Raw genomic sequence first — 21,977 nt, 5'->3', positions numbered from 1 at the left:
GGTCAATATATAACTGTGGGACTTTTTGTAACATAGTTGACTTTTTGTACCATAATTGTCATTTTTGCTGTTTTCAGGTCTAAAATCAACATGGCCGCCTATAACCAAACACCACATGGCATTTTTACAGAAAGATTCTTCTAAATATTATATATACAACTGAGTAAAATTGAAATTGGAAGTTATTTATAAAGATATTGTAGTAAACCTGTTGACATGTGATAAATCCACACTTGACTCACACACTACTTTATATTAAATAACTCAGAAAGCCTTGGAGTCTTGCCAGTCTTTTCTTCAGGAGGAAATGACATCATGTGGAGCAGGTCATGTGATCTGGAATTAACACACTTCCTTGAGAGGTGTTTTTGTAATGGTTAACTTAGTTGAAAGTGATTTCTCTGACACAGATACAATTTGTTATTTTCCATATAAAATTTGATATATTACCAAAAAAGAAATATCTGTCATGATTATCTCAACTTAATAAAAAGAACACAATCAAAACAGATTTTGAATGAGCTCATTTTATTATTGTTTAGCTAATTAGAAGGTGGTTATTATTAAATTCAGATGGTTATTTAGTTGACATTTTAGTGATACCCAGTCATTTGTTATTCATAAGTGATTATTTCCATAATAAATAATTATGCACTTTGTAAAAACATGATCATAATGAACATAAAAACATTTTTACTTTTAATAAACATGTATGCAAAATATATCCCATGGACTTCAAAAGTCCCTCAATTATATATTGACCCAGCTGCTGTCTTCTACCAAGAATTCATAAAGAGCTCCAGCTCAACCAACTATAAAATTAAAACTTTGCTTATACATGAATTCATGAGTAAAAAGTCTAATGATTCAAAAAATAGTTTTTCTGCATTGAGTACTTCTACAAGATCTGAGCACTTCCTTCAAAACGATAACTAACTTTTACCAAGTTAAGGTAGCACACCCACCATCAAACTGCACAGACATGGACTCCTTTTGAAGTCCTCCACTTGAAGGATGTGTTCTATACGTGCTCATAGATCAGCATGTATTCCAAGGATGCAACCTACCAGTGTTGCACAGTATACAGATACTAGAAAAGTACTGCAATACCTTGCTGTTAAAAACTACACTAAATCCTCTTTTATTCGTGTCGATATTTGAACTGATCAGCAGTGTTTGCCATGAGCAGCATTTCCGATCATTTATGTCAAAGTGCAACATCGGGACAGTGTGTGTGTTTGCAGATCCACTTCCACTTTCTGCATGTATAGGAGGCATGACAACTACTTTTTCCTTCTCTCTGCCAGCTTTCAGAAGCCCCAAGTCAAGGCTGTAAATTCAGCTGCTGATGCCGACTGTCCACAGCTTGTGGATAAGGCAGATGATATATGAAAGTACAGTGGTCGCTCGTCTATCATGGAGGTTACTTTCCAGACTGCCCTGCGATAGACGAAAATCCGTGAACTAGCGACCGTATTTAGTTTATTATTTATATATATTTTGAGGCTATATAAACCCTACCCACACACCGCAGAGCAACACTATGCACAGCAATCAGACGTCTGTGTGAAATGGACAAGGTGAGATGCTGAATGCTGCTACACAGGAGACAGAGGAGACTGATGCTACAGTCACTGAGCCAATCAGAGCCCTGCGATGTACGCTACGTATTTTATTTTGATTAAATATTCTTTTAATATGTTTTAATTATTATTATTATTTTTTTTTTTTATTATTTTCAGTTTTTTTAGGCTACAAAATAAATGCTTATTTTACCTCAAAACTTGTTTTAATTATTTTTGTGGTAAAATGAGCATTTTCTAGCCTAAAAAACTGTTGTGCTGCAATGCACCATGGGAGTTCGGAGTGTTTGGGGGTTTAAAGGTCATCATTCTGGTTCATGTTAGTGTTAGAGTGTTATTAGTGTTTGTGTTTTATTGTGTCTTTGTGGTTTAGTCAGGTAGTTTGGTTAAGTGTTATGTTGTCAGGACCGTGAGTGTGAAGTGTAGTGTGTTTGATGATTTCCTGCCACATTTTCTTAAGTGCTACTCTATGAGTGTGTCAAAATAAAAGTATCGGCCAGCTGTCGAGGGCATAAAAGGCAGACATCCTTTCTCCAGCATCGTTCTTCAACACAGCTCGCCATAATAATAAATATATAAAAATACCTATATACTGCAAAATCCCGCAACACAGTGAAAAATCCCTGATACCAAATGCAGTTTAAAAAGTGAACCATTGGCAAGGGACCACTGTATTTCACTTACGTAGTTGATAGTAAGGGAAAACCCACCGCAGACATGCCAACTTGTACAAATAATGTAAGGAGAAGCAACAGAATAGTGAATATAAGAGATAATCAAATGAGTGAGTAGTTTTGTAACCAGCAAATGTTTTTCACCATCAGAGTTTGAAGAGATTATTACCTCAGAACAATGATAACTGTTGAACTTTTATCCTGCCTTACCGATGTGGACAGCATCTCTATATCGCAAGCGTACTACCTATAAGCTGTACTGGAAATAGTTAACATGGGGTGAACATTTTTGCAGATAATTATTTCAGTTACCAGAAAGTGAACTCAGGAGAAACAAGACCTCTGCCAAGAAGGTGTGTTCAGTCTGTCAAATGCCGTTGAATAAATATCTGGTTGCAAACATAAAGTTGATTATAAAAGAAATTAATAATGTGTGAGGGACGGATTACTGCATACAATATGAAGCTTTTACAACACCACGACATTGATCTAGCTATTATCATTATTTAATGTTATATTAATGTAATAAATGTCTAAAACATATCTGCCTATATGAGAAGGTAAACAAAAAACACATTAAAGAACACATAAACTACAATAATATTGAGGAAAAAGTAAAGAACATAAATGACTTCCTTTGAATCTGACACCTCAGGGTGGTTAAACTCAAACCCAGGAAGAAGTGAGTCTAATCTGCACTTTGCAACAGAGACAGAAAAGTGTCGCTCTAACAGGGAGTAAAGTTACTTTAGTCAGCCGTAATGTGCCTGGATAATTACTGAAAGTCACACAACTCACCTGTTATTCAAGCAAGTCTGCAACTACTGAGAATGTTACCTCGGGATAATGTCAAACTAATGATTTATAGGACAAATTCCTCAGGAGACGGAAAGACATGCATGCATTTAACTCACATGATGAAGTGTGCAGACAGAGCAGGTCCTACAAGATACACAGTAGGTGTTTGCACTACATTATTTATTTGAAACTAGTGTGAGGGGAAATTTGTTTAGGAGCTAATGAACAGAATGAAAACACATTTCTTGATGAAAAATGTGGCTCTAAGTTGAAACTGTCACCATCAGTTTTGCATCCAAATAGTGCATTCATATGTGGTTCAAGTCATCTGGCTTGCTTTCATCTTGTTTCATTGTTCCTGCTTGTGTCTCTTCAACCATCTGACTTTATCAGCATTGTCACTGTGACTTCTTGATGATTACAGTGTTGTTGTAAACACTACAAATGAGGGTTAAAGCTACAAAAACATTTCCGTTTTTAAAAAACCTTTATAAATAGACTGTGCCAAATGCAACTGACTTGTTTGGTAATTGTTATTGTACAGGTATTTCAGGTGACCTCTATATTTTTGTGGAGACGTTTTTGTTCCTATAATTATGCAAAACCACCAGGTTAAATTTTGAACTTGGAAACAATGCACTAAGTCATTTTTCTGACATGAAGATTCAGTGAACTGATATACAAGTTCATCTCAAAAAAATAGAACCTCGTGAATTCTAGACTCATATGTTTCATCTTGAGTTTGAGTAAATTACTGTTAAAACTGCACAGGACAAGTAGTAATGTTTGAACAAGGAGTTGACTGAGGCTGGTGTAAATGCTTCAGTAGTCACCAAGCAGAAACGTTTTCAGGAAAGAAGCTACAACTGTTTCATTCCTAACATCAAGCCACTCCTGAACTAGAGACAACTTAAGAAGGTCTTAGGAGATAAGTGTGCTATGGAGAAAAAGAACTGAACTGTTGCTCAGTGGTCTAAAGTCCTCTTTTCAGATGACAGTAAACGTTCTTAGTTAAGGTCCTTGAGCCTGGAGGAAGAGTGGAGACGCTCAGACTCCGGTTTCTGAAGTCCGATGCAAAGTTTTGTCAGTGTGTGATGATTTGTCATCTTCTAGTGTTGGTCCACTGTATTTTATCAAGTCCAAACTCAGCCATCTACCAGGAGATTTTAGAGCGCATCATGCTTTTATCTGCCGACAACCTTTATGGAGATGCAGATTTCCTTGTCCAGCAGGACTTAACATCTACCCACAGAGACAAAACTACTACCAAATGGTTTGCTGGCTGTGATATTACTGGGTGTGATTGTCCAGCCAATCACCTGACCTGAACTCCATACAACTAAATATGAGGTGTTGTCATGAGGAAGATGAGGAGCATCTGACACAAATATACAGACAAGCAGAAGGCTGCGATCAAAGCATCCTGGGCTGATAACCTCCATGTCACACTGCATTGATGCCCAAACCAAGTATTGAATGGATAAATATAATTTTCAGAAGTTGGACACTTCTGTATTTTAAATCCTTTTTTTAAAAATTGATCTTAGGGAATATTCTAATAATATGAGATACCAGATTTCAGATTTTTCATAAGCTATATGCCATGATCATCAAAATTTAAAGAAAAGCTTGAAATGCTTCCCCTTATGTGTCATGAGTCTAGAATATATCAAATTTAAAGAACTAAACCTTTTCATCATGTAATTTTTTGAGATGTCATTTATTTCTCCATGAGGAAATACTCTGGGGAGGTATAGTCCTGGACTCTAACCAGTCCCATTTGCTGTAGCAGCAGTTCTCTTAACAATTCTCCCTCTATGTTTTTAGGGGAAAAGTCATGTAATCAAATTCTTACTCCTGAAGCTCAAACCAGATGGTGGGACCTTAAATCTTGGAAATCTTAGGACCTCCTGCCCCCTCCTCTCGCTCTCTCTCTCTGTGTCTCCCGTGTTTTTTATTGCCCTTGTTCTCTCTTTTTCTCTGTTCTGTCCTCTCCCTCCCTCCATCTGGTTGTTGGTGGTGTACGGTGTCAGGAAACCAAGGAAATTGACCTGGACCTGAGAGTCAGAGCCCTTCTAAAAGCACCGAGGCTATTTTCTCAGCTGCATGTAGAGAGGGAGAGAGAGGGGGAGAAGGTGTTGAAACAGGAAGAAGGGGAATGAGAAAGGAGAAAGGGAAAATGGAGATATGGTATTTTCGGTATGAAGAAGGGGCCCTGCTTTTCACTAAATTGCTTCAAGAACATTTCAGTGCACATCTCACCTCTTTCGTGTGTGTGATTCACGTCTCTGCTGATTCTCAGTGAATCTGAGAAGGAAAGGTCATAGAAAACATACAGAAATGCCACAGATCGAGTATTCAGTTGGCCAAATTAGGAGGTTTGAGTAGTGTTTGCATGTCAACATTTCAGTCCTGCTTATCAATCACAGTTCTTAACAATTCTCAATTACAGTTCATCGAGGAGCAATTTGTTAGGGTCACTACAAAAGCAAAATCCTGCTTTTACATTAATTTGTGCTTAGTAATTATCCAATAATATAATACTGTGTTACATGATGTAGTCCTCTCAGTAACACTCACAGGAGACACTTAATGCCATAGTATATTTTCCTAATTATACTTGCAGACTTTGACTTTAAGTAGCATTTTCTCGAGGGATTGACCAGTTATCCACTTGGTTACATGTCATGAAAGGTAGCCAATCAACTCTGAAAGCTAATGTTTGCAGTGTGAAGTTCCAGTGAGTTAATGAAGCTGTGATTTATATTCAAAGTGGCAAATACTGCTGACGTTGTGAGACACTAAATCTTATCCGAGCATGTCCAGTTAGAGGCTGATGATCACTAGGTCCAGAGTGCCTCTGTCACCTCCAGGGGGCGCTAGACTGACCCTGCGCTTTGACACCAACAAGCTGGGGTATGTGAAATCTGAATTTCATTGCACTATTTGCAATGAGAATGAAACTGAATCTTAATCTGTAGGCCCAGAAAATAACAACATGTCAGTTGATCCCTCATTTTCAGTTCAGGATTTCCACAGTGTGACATTAGCATTTCTAAATAAAGGATCTGAGTACTTCTTCAGCCACTGCCCATCTCTGTCTAGCGCTGGTTGTAATCACTTGGGATGTCCGACACTGGCTTTTTGGCCAACAGCCAATATTGTCCAACTCTCAACTTCAGCTTCCGATATCAACCGATGCCAATATATGTTGGGCATTTAACTGATTTTAGGTAACATCACATATCTCCTGTCATGGAATTAACACATCAATCCTAATTTTATTGTGATACCCCATTGGATACATTCTCAAATGCAGCAAGGCTTTCCAAACGAAAACGTTGCCTGTGCAAAACTAGAAAACTACTTCAACTTAAGTTATGGAAAAAAAATAGCATTCTTTTTGTTTTTTTAAATTGTCTCAAACAACAGTTCACACTCTCTCTCTCTCCCTCCCTCTATGACTCTATTACACAGTGGCAACTATACTGCACAATTTTAAAAATTGCACATTTCTTTGAGCTACAAACAATGCTTTAGACTTGAGGTGAATTTTGCATGCCGGTAAATGGCAACAAAATCCAGGCTTTATTTTAGCAGCTTTCATGAGAGGCCAAAAAAAAAACTAATAATGATATTGACCAATTTTACATTTTTATGCCAATATCGGGCCGATAATATCGATGGGCCAATATTATTGGACATCCCTGCTATTCAAATCTTAACCCCTTCTTGACGCTTATTGTCACAAATTCGCATCATACCACTTTCATTCAGACTGCAGCCAAGATCCATTCCCCCATTGCCAGTTTGTGCATATTCAGTACGTACCTTGGAACCTTTTGCAAGCACCAGTTTCTTGTAGGACCGGTCGGAGTGGGAACTAATTATTATATATCTATTACTATTATTATATATCTGTTATATGTGTAATAGAAAAATTAACAATCTCCACTTATTTTAGCATCAGCTGGAAAGCAAAAACACGCAAAATTAAAAAAAAAATTTAATTGTAAAGAAATTCAGGGGTCAAGGAGTTAATTTATGGGACAGTCGTGTGTCAAAGTGGCTTATATAGCCACCTGTTATCTATGTTACAGACCGCTGCATACACATAACATGTAACACAGATTTTAACGCATGTTTATCAAAAAAGGCACAAATGCAAATACAGATTGAGAAAATTCAATTGTTTACAATGGCTTGCTAAAAGAGAAATAGTGCTAAATCATATTTTCTTCTAGCTGAGAGCCCCTTAAAAGCGAATAGGATTTTAATAATTATACTCTTCATTATCATTTTCGCCCCACCAATGGGCTATGATGTCTTGTCTTTATATATAGTAAAGGAGTCAAATGATTTTCACAGACCCATCCATTGTCAGGGGTTGGTTTTCCTGCCTGTGATTGCCCTGCTGCTCCAGAGGAACCTTTCAGACCCATCCCCCATTTCCCTGTGCAACACGCTGTCCTTTAAGATGGATTGTGTTCAGTAACAGGAGGGTTGCACTTGTATATAAAAGAAAATAACGGCAGTCAGTAACAACTTCTTCTAAGAAAAGCTATCATTTGAATAGTAACAACTAGTCCTTATTTCCTCCACACAATGCGCTCAGCAGTGTGTGTGCAGGAGCTCTGTAACTAGACTCTCACCCCAGTCAAAGCAAATTACTGGTAAATGACAGACAAATACCTGCTATTATCACAGCATCTGCAGTCGCCCTTCATTAGCATGACTAAAATCTACTAGCCAGACACAAGGACTTAGAATTACAGTGTTTGATAGTGGCTGTTTTACTCTGTTGCACGACTGTAGCAGAGATAGGCTGAACAGTGTAGGAATGTGGAGAGGCATCATGATTCTCATACATGTCAGAACAGCACCTCAGACTTGTCCAGGCGGCTGTTCCAGTGTGCCTGGACAGTGCAGGATCTGGCTGGTTGTGTAAGCAGTTTCTCTGCTACATACATAAACACAAACACACCCACATAGCAGCGGAACAGAGGAAAGGATTCATTTACAGACGCTCGTTTTTTGGGGCCGATGGTTCAGCATTATGCTTATCTGCGTTTATATACAAAGGGAGAGCCAGTCAAAATTACAGACTTTGACACACAGTGTAGAAAGAGAAAGTGTGGGAGCTTTGGCAGCCTGACCGTTTCTATAGCAACTACAGTAAAATAAACTGCTGTGGTTGTTGATGGCTCGCCTGCTGCTAAGGGGACTTTGGTCAGAGGGAGTGTGTCTGTATACAAGACTATATACAGTCTGTCTGTGTGATTTCTGAGGCGGCTGTTTTTGTGAAAGCCTATGAACTCCAGACTTTTATGGTCAACCTTTATCAAAGGGTCCCTGCACGAGTTAAGTACCTCAATTCGACTTCTAAACCTGTTCATTCTTCTTCCCTGTGCAGCCATGTCAGGGTTGTGAGTCAAGACCAGAGCATCCTTACTTAGGGTGACCATATTTTGATTATCGAAAACCAGGAAACTTAGCCCGGCTATGAGATACTTCATGGCGCTTTTCCACTAGCACCTACTCGGCTCGGCTCAACTCTACTCGGTTTGTGAGGTTTTCCATTAGGACATAGTAGCTGGTACCAGGTACTATTTTAGTACCTACTCGGCCGGGGTTCCAAGTGAGCTGAGTCGAGCCGATAATGTGACGTCTACAGAGTGCAGGCCACTGATTGGACAGGGAGTGACGACACACGAGAGCGACTCCTTCACGAAAACCAACCCACCAGTTTAAAAAAAACAAAACAAAACAAAAACGACAACAATGACGGTGCGCATTGCTCTTCACGGAACTTGACAAAATTTGTTTATAACCGAGCAGCAGGTAGACCATTGCCTCGATGTCCTCCATTGTTGTGTTGCATTTGTGTTGCACACAAATGACGTTAAGGGACTTCCAGGTTGCCGTGCTATGACGACTCCATCCACGATGACGTCGTACTCAATTGTAATGGAAAATGACCTAAGCCGAGTCAAGCCGAGCCGAGTCAAATCGAGTAGGTGCTAGTGGAAAAGTGCCTTAAATGATACTCGAAGTTTACTCAGAGGTGCTTTATAATTTCAATCAATTAAAGTATGCCTCCCCTGCACGGATAGAAAGTTGTTATATTACCCAATGCTATCTATAACCAGACACAAATTTCAGGCTTCTCAGAGGTTACTCAACGTGTTTTATTTTGACAAGTTTCAAAAATAACAAATGAAGTGATGATAGAAATATCTAATACAGAATATCTCTTCTGTATTAGAAAAGAAATAAAATAAATGATGCCCTAGTGCCGGTTAGTTTAGTGGCCCAATGAAAAACAATGAAAACCAGGATATTTTCATCACTTTATAAAAAACAACCAGGACGGCCTGGACATGTCCTGGGAAAACAGGATGTTTGGTCACCCTATCCTTACGAGATGCTTGACATCAAAATCTTGCCAGAGTTCTAAATATTTCATCATATAATGTATAATATTCTTTGAAGATGAAATCCAAACCTTGTGGTGTTTTGGCAAAGCCATGTCCAATCTTTGTGTCAAACGGTGAAGTCTCATTGAATTGATTTATCTATAGAATAGCTTTGACGCTTGCCCTGAGCCTCTTTCAGACGCTAATCTGGTAGCTATTTAACATATGAGGCCCAAACACACTTTTCTTTAAAAGTTCAGCGATTCTTTCTGTAATGGGCTCTACAATGCTCATGGCAGTTTTACCTATATCATAAAATGTGCTAGAGATAAGCATCTTGCTCTAAATGTATCATTCTTTAACCCTAAAACTGCACCATCTATGTATTATTTTGACAACCTGTCAGGCTGTATATAATAGTTTTCTATAATACAATTGCAACAGTGTGCTGGCTCCAGCGCTTTATAATAAACTGTACTGTTGATAATTGGTGAGTTAAAAGGATACAGAATTGAACTTACTGTTATCAGCAAATAACAATGTCCTGATGGCAGAGGTGGAATTTTACTCACAAAGATGTATTCAGGTACATTGAACTTACGGTTTTGTTTTCCTTTTGACTTTGTTCATCATCTAGGAGCCTAAAATACCTTTGTAATCTTTCGAATGGACTTACATGACTGTTTACATTACTAACATTACTGTTGAAGCAGTGCCTGCCTTTCAGTGATAAACGATGAAACCATCAGAGAAAGTTCAGAAGTCCTAAAAATGACTTTCAAAAAGGCTCACAATGACTTTATTAACTGAAAAGGACACAACACCACCAATCTTTACCTTGCTTCCTTTCACTTTTTATTTTTCTTTCCCTCTTCCTCTTTTGTTCTTTTACCCTTTCAGGATAATGACAGTGTTGGTACGACTGTTTGAGAGGTATAAATATATTTCACCAATGCACATCAGTTAGTCGAGAACAGTAATTATTTACAGAGAGACTGTAGTAATCCAGGAATTTTATTATCTGTATCATCAAGTCCCCTTTTGCTATGCATTTCTTTCAGCTACATGGACATTTGTCAGCAGTCAGAAATTAGGAAACTTTTCTGTAATGTAGTTTTTACCCTTTAATATCTGTTGTTATATCAAGCAAGTTTCTTGTCCACAACTTCTACAATGCATCTGCTGTCACTCTCACAACCATTGGATGGACATTTAGGACTACTCAGAGTTGCCTGACAGCAATGGTGCAGTTCAATTAGTTGATTTTCTAAATGCTGCACTGGGTATTTAGTATTTTTACTCCAGAGAATAGTTGTGTTGCACAATCCTAATGTGGAGGGACGGATCATTTTCCAAATTCCACACCTCAATGGATTTTTATTTTATTATAATTTATTTGAACAAATAGAAATATTGATTGATTTCGTACATTTTGCTTATTTTTTTTAGTGCTGTACAATAAATTGAGACGTTTCAAGGATTTTGAGTCATTCTGCACTGCAGATGGGTTAATTGCGTAAAATATTTAATCAGATTAATCATGATGATGAATTAATCTGCATTAACGGGTTAATTTTGACAACCCTACTTTTTTTATTAGTAGGTTGTAATTAGTTGCCGCATTATTGACTCCATTTTTCAAAGACCCAGTTGCAGTCCGCTTCGTAAATGAGTATTTAATAAAAGTACTAGTTTAATATCATATATTTCCCGTAAATGTTGTACTAAAACCAAATCATTATTGAAACCGTTTTAATAATAAGTAAACAGAGGTGTCTTTTTTTCAGCCAAACCAGTGAAGTAAATAGCTGTATTGCAGTCATAAAAGGGGCAATACTGCCACAAAGCAGCCCTGCTCTTTGATTTGCTGCATTGTCAGTTTGCAGCATTGTGCCAAACCACTGTGTGAAACTACTCAGATATGAAATTTGTATTTATTATGTTTTGGGGTTTTTTTCTCCGCAAGAAATGTATAATGAGCAGTGTATTTTCGTCTGGTATGCTGTGCTGAATTGCTTAACACATCTTGATGCAGCATGCATACTAGATGGACGTACAGAGAACACACTGTGCTGTAGACATGCTAAGCACAGAGTGGGGGCGGGGCTGAGGAGTTGGAGGGAAGGAGTGCCCTGCTATAAATCATGCTCTTGCTCACTTTCCCTTGCACACACAGAGTTCTGTCTGGAAGAATATATGGTGTGCATCTGGCAGTGGAAAGGCTGTGTGTGAGTGAAGGTGTGACGCTGGTTTTAGTTAGTGATTTCACTGTTTGTGCGTGTGAGAGTCAGTGACGAAGACGAGCTCTTAGTTCCAGCAGATGATCATCACTAAGATCAGTAGTCTTATTCTATCCTAAGTAGTTGGCTCTTGCCTCATAATTGTAGAGATGATCTGTCCATATTCCATATCTTTCTAAAGCATTTTTTCAAAGTTGACACAGATGTGAGCAAATAATGTTTCATAGACATGCGATAAAGTGTATAGAGTAGGGCTGCAACTAAGGATTATTTTAATAATCGATTAATCGGCCGATTATTTTTTTCGATTAATCGATGAATCGGATAAAAAAAAAAAAAAACAACAACACATTTTTTATTTGAGCCGCTTTATTCAGAAAGAGAAGATTTGGACTGACAGAGCAAATAAGATCATTGAAGCGAAGCCTTCGTCTTCAACCATCCACAGAGGCCTCATGCCAGTGAGCATCATGTTGAGGATGCTCTCAGTCAGGACAGCTGCTTGCTGTGATGTACATGATGTCTTGCTCATCATGAAGCCTGTCATTTTTTGCTGTTGATGAAATGAGAAAGATAGTATAGTTTGAGTATGTATTATAGCACAATTTACAACAACTCAGTAATTATCTTGTTTTATTTGCAGTATTAGGCTAAGGCATGTAAGTAGTCCAAAGAGCAAAACACAAAGTACGCGTGCGCACACACACACACACACGCGCACACACACACACACACACACACACACACACACACACACACACACGCACAGATAGACAGACAGATAGACAGATAGATAGATAGGACAAGCACCATAAAAAAATACTTCATTACATAAATTGAGTAGATGTAATAAGTTACTTTAACCCCTGTTTGGTCTAAATGCAGTTCATCCTGCCTCACTCCAACACAGACCAGTGTCTTCACTCAGACTTTGTGAGAAAATTAAAACTTGAGGATTAATCTTTAAATTATTATCACCATTGTGGGCAAGTTACGTTTATTTATAAAGCATATTCAAACCCTGCTTAAGCTGATTAAAGTGAAATAAAAAGGTTCACGTGCGCGCGCACACACACACGCACACACACACACGCACACACACACACACACACACACACACGTGTCCTATCACTGTCATTAATCAGCTAACAAACGCTAGCATCAGGAGAGCTACCAGAGAGACTAACGTTATGTTTCCTCACTGTAAAACAGAACAAACGTAGGATACTGTAGTGACTTACCTGCTGTTGAGCTCCTTCATCCTCATCGGAGACTCCAACGTGTTTCCGTTTCAGGTGCTGCATCATCATCGTGGTGCTCCCGTACATCATATCACTTTTGTAAAGCTTGCATGTTACGCATGTTTGTTGTTTTGTGAAGCGTGAAATGCTGCCACACTTTTGAGGATTTTGGTCTGACTGTTTTCTCCGTGTCGGTCATGTTTGGTTGAAATTACTCTGAATTTACTTTCGCTTTGCCGCCACCTCACTCTGTTCAACTCGCTCTACAGGTGGATTTATTTAAAACAAAAAAAAACTTTATTTCCATCAGCCAGCATTGACAAAGCTCTGCAGGTGAAGTAAACGGCTCCGCGACATGCCGAGTGACGCATGAATCGCACGACACAACAAATCGATAATGAAATTCGTTGCCAACGCTTTTAATAATGGATTATTATCGATTTTATCGATTCGTTGTTGCAGCCCTAGTCTAGAGGACTCAAGAAATTGTCATTGTAGTGTACACATGCACTTATAAATACAGGAAGTCCTCGATATAAGACATCATCGACCTACGGCATTTTGTCGTTACATCGGAAGTGGTTATGTGGAACTAGTTGACGAGCGGAGCGGATGAATACGTCATCACGCGGTGCTATAACACAGATTTGTTTGCGTTCGCTGCTTGTACGCCACTTTGGATTGTGCTACATTCTCCACCTTTTTGCCCTTCATTATGGCTCCCAAGCGTAAGTCAGACTGTTCTGATGGCATCTCCATGGAAGTGAATTTAGATATAATAAAACACTCAGAACAGGGCGAAACACCGGCAAACATCCGTCAAGTTGTAGAAACAGTGCAACACGTTGTAGTGGCCTTCTGTGATGAATGAGTTTATCCTGTTCTCTGGCCGTTTATTGAACTTTCACACAAGCTACTGTCGGCCGTAGCCAACGCCAAAATAACTACAAAAACTCTATAACTTTGCTCCAGAATTGGCCGCCGTTCCCAGCTCTATCTTGCTCAACACATCGACACGGCACAGAGCAACACACACACACACACTACTGCTGATTCTCAGCCAATCAGAGGTGAGCTAACTAAACTTGGCATGTTCACTCTTGAACTGAACAGTAAACATTGAAACCTCAACATCAACAAAAATATCAGTTTGTTACAATATTCTGTCCTCTTCTCGTAAAATGACTCGTACATGTATGAAAGTCATTGGTCTGAAAAGTCTTTTCTGAAGAGCTGATCATAACATGATGCACGTAACGGCTGTGTTTACATTTTCGCCAGAGTTCCGACTTACATCACACTGTAGGAACAGAACTCTGATGTAAGCCGAGGACCCCCTGTAATACCTATTTATTTGTTTTTATCCTTATTAGTATACATGTGTAGTACACATATATACTATACATGTATAAACTATCCTGAAAGACCTCCTCCCGCCACAAAGGTTCTAGTGTTTGAGCTGTCATTTTTCAGACCATATTTGTCATGTTACAGGGGCAGTTGTTGGTGCTGTTGGGTTCTGTTAATCTGACGGTATCTGAACATGTCAGCTTCATGTCTGAATGAGTAGCTTGGGTCACTTTTCCATAAAAGTCGCAATTTCAATCTTACGTAGTCAGACAGCAAAACATTTAACACTTTCAACATGGTACAAATCAACATGCAGTCGCATTAATAGGTAGACACAAGGACGACAGACATGCACTGAGAAGCCTCTATTCTCTCCGTTGTTACTGCAGCTTCAACAGGTGCACTACCGTTGAAAAGTTTGGGGTCACTCAGACAATTTCATGTTTTCCATGAAAACTCACACTTTTATTCATGTGCTAACATAATTGCACAAGGGTTTTCTAATCATCAATTAGCCTTTCAACACCATTAGCTAACACATTGTAGCATTAGAACACAGGAGTGATGGTTGCTGGAAATGTTCCTCTGCACCCCTATGGAGGTATTCCATTAAAAATCAGCTGTTTCCAGCTAGAATAGTTATTTACCACATTAACAATGTCTAGACTGGATTTCTGATTCATTTAATGTTATCTTCACTGAAAAAACTGCTTTTCTTTCAAAAATAAGGACATTTCTAAGCGACCCCAAACTTTTGAACGGTAGTGTATGAGACCAAAAATGACTCTGAAAGAATAAAATAAGACATTGTAATTTCAGAGTTTCCCAAGTTGGAACCAAGTCTTTTTTTTTCTACATGCATGAGTGGACACATTTAAATATTTATATCACAGTTGATCATGTTCATTTAACTGTGGGATGCCAAAATTGTGTTTGTAAATAATATTTGATTAATTGTGCAGCCCTACCATGAAGAAATGCATCCCATGTTTTTCACTTCTGTTTCCCGGGGCTAAACACACACAATCACACCAGCTATACAAGCTAAAGGTTTTTCAGTAGTGCAGTGCAAAAACAATACAATTCAAACAAATATACAGTTTTATTTGTACATAAAAATACTGTGTATGAAAAAACAAAAGAACAGTGCAGTACATGGGGGTTGTGAGGAACACTGCAGTGGCCCAGACTTGGAACCGCTGCTGCGGAAGATTACAGAGGAAACACTGAGTCATTGTGTTCCAGTGGTTTTCAGACTCTGGATCAGGACCCAGTACCCGATCATTGTGAGATATAAAGCAGTGCCTAGACTGTGTTTCAGAAACAGATGATTGCTTTTAGCAGTAAAATCACAATTTTGCATGTAGGCCTCAGTTTGCACTTAGAATTACACTTAAGTGCTGTTCTGGTTTGAGTGTAAAATCCCTCTAAAACAGGTGATAGAGAACTGTTGTGACTGTAGAATTCAGACAGGAGATTTGAAGGCCCTTCACACTTTAAACAGTGCTTGTTCTGGCAAAAGCAAAGCAGTGTATCCACTGAGGTTTATGCTAGCACTGTTTGTGTAAATCAAAGTGTACAAAGCTGTAATGTACATTCAGCATTTACAATTTACAACATTACCTTCCAGAAGTTACACTTTAAATTGAACAGTAGAATATTTGTTTTTATGTAGAATTAAAAGTTTGGATTGACTATTTTAAAAATATAGTCCCCACAGTGTCGCACCACAGTGCAACAAATCAGTACTCCTTTTATTTCTGAGGTTGAAATCTTTTATGTTTTCATCTCTTAATGAGTCCACCTCTGACAGACTCAATCCTCATCTGCTTGGAGGATACCAATGTTGCCCAGATTTCTGAAGAAATTTTCTGTGATTTATTTATTTTTTTCTAGATCTAAGCTGCTCTTTGCTGGAGTTGTTGTCTTGCTTTGTCTTCCTCTTTAAAATGCCCCAAATGTGCTCTACTGGATTCAAGACAGTTGTGTGATTTTTTATACTTTTAATCATTATCATGCTGGAATACTCCTGTCGGCTGCACAGTGGGGTAGTGGTTAGCACTTTCGCCTTGCAGCGAGAAGATCCCTGGTTCGCGTCCCGGCTTTCCCGGGATCTTTCTGCATGGAGTTTGCATGTTCTCCCTGTGCATGCGTGGGTTTTCTCCGGGTACTCTGGCTTCCTCCCACAGTCCAAAAATATGCTGAGGTTAACTGATCATTCTAAATTGCCCGTAGGTGTGAATGTGAGAGTGATTGTTTGTCTCTGTATGTAGCCCTGTGACAGACTGGTGACCTGTCTAGGGTGTCCCCTGCCTTCACCTGAGTCAGCTGGCATAGACTCCAGCACCCCCAGCAAATTTGTAAAACTGTAAATTCTAAATAATTTCTAGACCTTGACAAGTTGTTTTTATCATAAAGTAAAATACTAGATTGTTCAGTTCCAGATAGCTGTGACTAAACGTTTTGTTCCTTTGTAGATAAACTGTGATCTGGCAGTTGCACTGCACATGTGTAAATGATAAACTGAGAAATAATACTGTTGAAATTGAACTTATTTTTCTTAAGAAATTTCAGATTGTTCATAATGTTTTGTAAAAAGATAATTCATTAAATATGAACATTTTCAGAATGGATTTTTTTGAACTAAAACAAAGGGAAAAGGTTGGAATTGTGTTGATTTATAGGTTATTATGCTCTGATTTTACTGGTCCGGCCCACTTGAGATCACATTGGGCTTTGTGGCCCCTGGACTAAAATGCGTTTGACATCCCTAATCTAAATGGTTCATTTTGTGTTAGGTGGCAAAGCTTTGTCTAAGGAATATCATTGTCACAATGTGGAGAACATAGTAGTATTTTGTATTCTCTAAATTTGCAATCAGTATGTAGTTTGATATTTGTGTCAATTTAACATGCAAATGTACTGTAAATGATAAACCTCCTTTTATATCTTCTCTTTCCTGGCAGGCTGCTGTTTGGGACGCTGTATCCTGCATACTATTCTTACAAAGCTGTCAAGACCAAAAATGTCAAGGAATATGTAAGTCCATGAGCATTACTCAACAACATAAACACAGCAGTCACACAGACACAAACTATACTCTATGATTTAACCTTCATGTGTATATGAAGAGTGAGGGGCTTGGGTAGGCAGTCAGAGTTGCCACAAAATGTTAAAGTTATGACTTGTTTACGTGTACCGTAAATATTAGTAACATTTAATAATGATACTATTTATTCAGCAGGTGCAAGTATGTAAAAAATGTATCGCAACAGCAGTATAAATAGTAATGGTGTGACTTACTGCAAAGGCTTTGGTGATTTATTGTTAATTCTATAACATAATTGTTATGTTTCAGTGGCAGAAAGTATACTTGAAAACAGCTACATCCACTCATGTAAAATGAAAGTAGTCATATTCAGGTTTTTTATTAGTACTTTGTGAGTTACGTAACTGTGAAAGTGGAGACATGGAAGTATTTATGTTCAGATCACGTTCACTTAAGTTTTTGTGTAAGTGCGAATGAATTAAAGAGTGGCAGGAAATAGATTGTTCCAGATGTTCCCCCTATATTGTTTAATAAATTTGGATGCCAAAGTACCTTTTTGGAGGATTTCATAACAGAATGCTATCTGTAAATTTTGAGGGTAGAGTATTGCATGACCATGACCTTTGATAGTTAGGCCAACGACATTTCAAAAGCAGTGATTTATCTCGGTGTTTGGAGTTAGAGTTTCACCTTGCTGACAATCACTTTGCCAAAGGAAGTTATGAAAGATATATTCTAATTTTTAGTCAAACTGAATCAATCTCTCTTGGAATCTCGGTGTCTTGTCCACCTACAAGCCATCCATTTAAATGACACCCATCCTACTGAAACATCCCAGTGACCTTCTCTGAGTCACCTGGTCACAGCTTCCTGCCTTGGTTCTTAGCGCTTTTTACGTTTGAACCCGGGTGTTAATGGGAACATATGCATGCATATAGATTTAAGGTCCTGAGGGTGGTTTTCTGGTGGAGCTGGATGATGTAACTAATGTCAGTAAGAGTGAAATCCCAGTCCACTCAGTTAGTAACACATTCACACACAGCTTTAACACACCAGCTCACAGGCTGTGTTGCAGTCGGCTGCAACTCCCCTTTGAGCTTTCTTTCACCCTCTCTTTGCTTCACTTTGCCTTTCTCACTGTCTGCTTCTGTTCCATGATCTCTCCTGTTCCTGATTCTCATGTCCACCTCTTTCCTGCATGTGTTGGTAGAGGAATAGATTGGAACGATGATCGGCAGATACCTCAGCAGTAATGGCAAAGATGTCCAGATTGCTTGCAAAATGCTAACATACCACATTGCCATCTGCACTTCGTTGATTGCGCAATTCTGAATCATTATCACAACAGCAGTATTTTCTCCTGTGCTTCAGTGTTGCAAGATAACCTACCTATTATGTGCAGTTGCTCATAGGACACGGTTATATCACTGAAGGCTACATATTTCTATTAATCGCTGATATTTACGCATCACATTATGGTAAAGGTTTGCGAAATAATATTCAATGTATGTTCCTTTGACAAATACTTTACACATGTGTCATATCAGCCTTAATAACTAATTCAGTTCCAGTATGCTTGGGATTATAAATTTGATCAGCAGAATTCTGTAAAACTATAGCAAGCTAGGATTGTATCATCATGATATGATTCCAGCAAAGGATGGTGTGTGATTCTGTTGGATTATTGTCCAGTTGCATATAACATGTATAAGTGAATGGACAGTTGATGTTGCATTGTACTGCGGCAAAAGCATGGCCAGTGTCCATTACATGTTATTGTTGATGGTGTGAACCCCACTTCACCAATGTAGTGTTGTGGGTAGTGATGGCTCTGTGAGTCAGGCTTTTGGCAAATGATCAGAAGGTTGGTGGTTCAATCCTCAACACAGCCAAGCTGTCTCTGTTGGGTCCTGAAGCATCCCCTTACTTTATCTGACCCATGGGCACCTTACTGAAACTGGATCAGCCTTGTTCATCTGTAGTGTAGCACAGTCATGCAATGCTGTATGTCACATTTGATGCAAACACAGTCATAATGCATACGGATATTTTGTATATATTGGTGGAACTGACATGTCAGATTTCAAGTTAGTTGGTTGGTTGGCTGGTTAGTTAATAATCCGTCTTATGGATTATTATTATTATTATCTGGCACTCTGTGATTTTGGTGCTGCAGAGTGGCAAAAGCCTTCCTCAAGGTGCTATACACCACTCAAACTATCCAAGGGTTCCTCGACTTACATCGGAGTTCCGTTCCTACAGATTTATGTAAGTCGATTTTCGCCATAAGTTGGAACTCCGGAGAAAATATAAGCAAAGCTGTTACGTACATCACAATATTGATCAGTTCTTCATTAAAAAAACATGTATACCAATGACTTTCATGCATGTATGAGTCACTTTACAAGAAGATAGTTCCACTGTTTTTACAACTTGATCTAATAATGCCGATGTTCATCGGTGTCTTGCCTTGTTCTGAGCGTTTTATTAAATCTAATTTCACTTCCGTGGTCTGTTGCCTTTAAGGCAGAATTACTGATGTACTTTTATTTTGAAAAATAATTTATTTTGAAGTTGTCTCTTGACAGTTGTCACTTCCTTGATGTTTCGCTTTACATACTTTTTTGGATGCATGGCTCTCTAGTTTGTAAAGGCCGCAGAGGCAACATCGTAAGTAGTTAACTTCATTTTTGGACTGACTGGTTAAGTTAAAAGGATTTATTTATGTGCATTTAAGTTGTTTTATTCTGTTTTTGTTGGAATTTTCACTCTGTTAGTAGTGTGTATCAAGAGCCACAGTAAAGAAGTCAAGTTTGCTACAACTCACGATTCATTTTGCAAGCACGAGTTTAACTAGTTGGATAGCCACAGCTTTTACCATCACCATTTTCTTTGCCATCGTAAGAGTCTGACTTGCGCTTGGGAGCCATAACGAAGGGCAAAAAGTTAGAGAATGTAGCACAATCCAAGGTGGTGTACAACCGGAGAATGTATACAAAGCCGTCTTATAGCGCTGTGTGACAACGTATTCATCTGCTTCCCTCGCCAACTAGTTCCACATAACCAGTTCTGACATAACAACGAAACGCCGTAGGTCGAGGATTGCCATTGCAGAAAAGTGACTGTAGTGCTCTTTCAGACATGAAGCCAACACGTTCAGATGCCATGAGAATAATGTTGAGGAGTTCTGGTCTGAATCAAAGGATACTGGATCTCACTACAGGACGAGCCAGCTGCCATTTACAAGAAAACTTTCAGCCTTTCATAATCATCTAACCCAAACAAAATCATGAGATTTAATGTATTTCTTCATTAAATATACCCTCAAGCACATATGTGAAGGATTTCTTGTATGCAATGATGAAACGGAGTTTATTACTCGAAGATGGCAGCTGTCTACATTTGAAACAAGCCTGTGGCTGCTTTGATATGACTTCAGCTATAGCACACCCTGCCAGAGGTTACTCCAGTTCATGACAAAGTTGGCTTGAAAATTTGTTCCAGAGGCTCAGCCTTCTTTTTCATGTTTTTATTAGCGCTGTGTTGCTGTGCACATGCAGGACCTGTGGGTACATGCTGACAGACATGTCTCTCAGTCAGTGTCTTGTTAAACACCTTCAGTAAAGTAAAACCAATCTCCAGTGATTTAAATAACTTCCACTCCTTCCTTCCATAGTGTTACTCCACCCTTCCTTACTTCCCCTAATTTAGCAGGCCGGACACTCGGTTAGAAATAACATTGCAGTCCACTACTTCTCATTATCCTGCTGCTACCCCTCTGGTGCTGACACAGGAATGGTGAAGTGTTGAGTGAGGGCAGTTAAAGCTTTTGACCCCTAGGCTACACGGGTTGACTCCACTCTGGTTCAGACAAATGCTCTTCTATGCTACGCATTCTGGATCCCAGCCTGTCTTGAATAGAATTGTCTGGTGTTTTGTATCGTTGCTTCTGAAGCCGGAATGAGTAGCAGGAACTAAGCATGCATATATTTATTTATGTGTTAATTTGAACAAGTCCTCTTAACATTACTGAACGCAGAAATAATGACTATTCACACTTAATGTTACACACTGTTGTTGCTTTTAGTTCTTTGTGTGATGAATCACACACATATTTCTCCAAAAATGTTCATCTTTGTACTCAAAAATGTCCCGTCTAAAGTCTTGTCTTGTCTTAAACTAAACTAAACCCTCCTTTTTATCACCACTGTATCATGTATTGCGCAGGTTATTTCCAGACTCTATTATGATGGTTGGAAGAGCATTTCCAAAACATTAGGTTCTGTGAGGTGTTCCCCGTATGTGGTGGTTAGTACCTACCAAAAGGGGTGTAAAGAAGGACAACCCATGATTCGGTAGCATGGTCATGGGCATGCAAGGCTCATTGATGCATGTTTGGAGAGAATGCTGGCTTGTTTGGTCTAATCCGACAGAGGAGTTATTGTACCACAAACTGCTGAAAGCCTTAATGCTGTTGTGGCAGAAAGGTATCCAACACTTATGGGGCTGTGTAGCTGCAGACCAGTCCTAGTGCCCATGCTGACCTCTGTCCACGTTGAAAATGTCTTCAGTGGCCACATAAACATTGGAGCTGTGCCATGGAACAATTGCTTGATCTTATGAATC

The 21,977-nt window shown here is 38.8% G+C and overlaps 1 protein-coding gene across 1 annotated transcript in view; it reads left to right on the top strand.

Moving 5' to 3' along the window:
- Positions 1–21,977, top strand: part of reep3b (receptor accessory protein 3b) — a 54,401-nt gene that overhangs the window by 2,553 nt on the left and 29,871 nt on the right. Inside the window, exon 2 of the mRNA XM_055004663.1 lies at positions 17,269–17,341. Within this exon, the coding sequence (XP_054860638.1) occupies positions 17,269–17,341 (73 nt within the window). The remainder of the gene's footprint in view (positions 1–17,268; positions 17,342–21,977) is intronic.

This window comes from Amphiprion ocellaris, chromosome 18 (genome assembly GCF_022539595.1).
Source record: "Amphiprion ocellaris isolate individual 3 ecotype Okinawa chromosome 18, ASM2253959v1, whole genome shotgun sequence".
NCBI classification, from domain to species: Eukaryota; Metazoa; Chordata; class Actinopteri; family Pomacentridae; genus Amphiprion; species Amphiprion ocellaris.
This window is presented reverse-complemented; position numbering and strand designations above follow the sequence as displayed.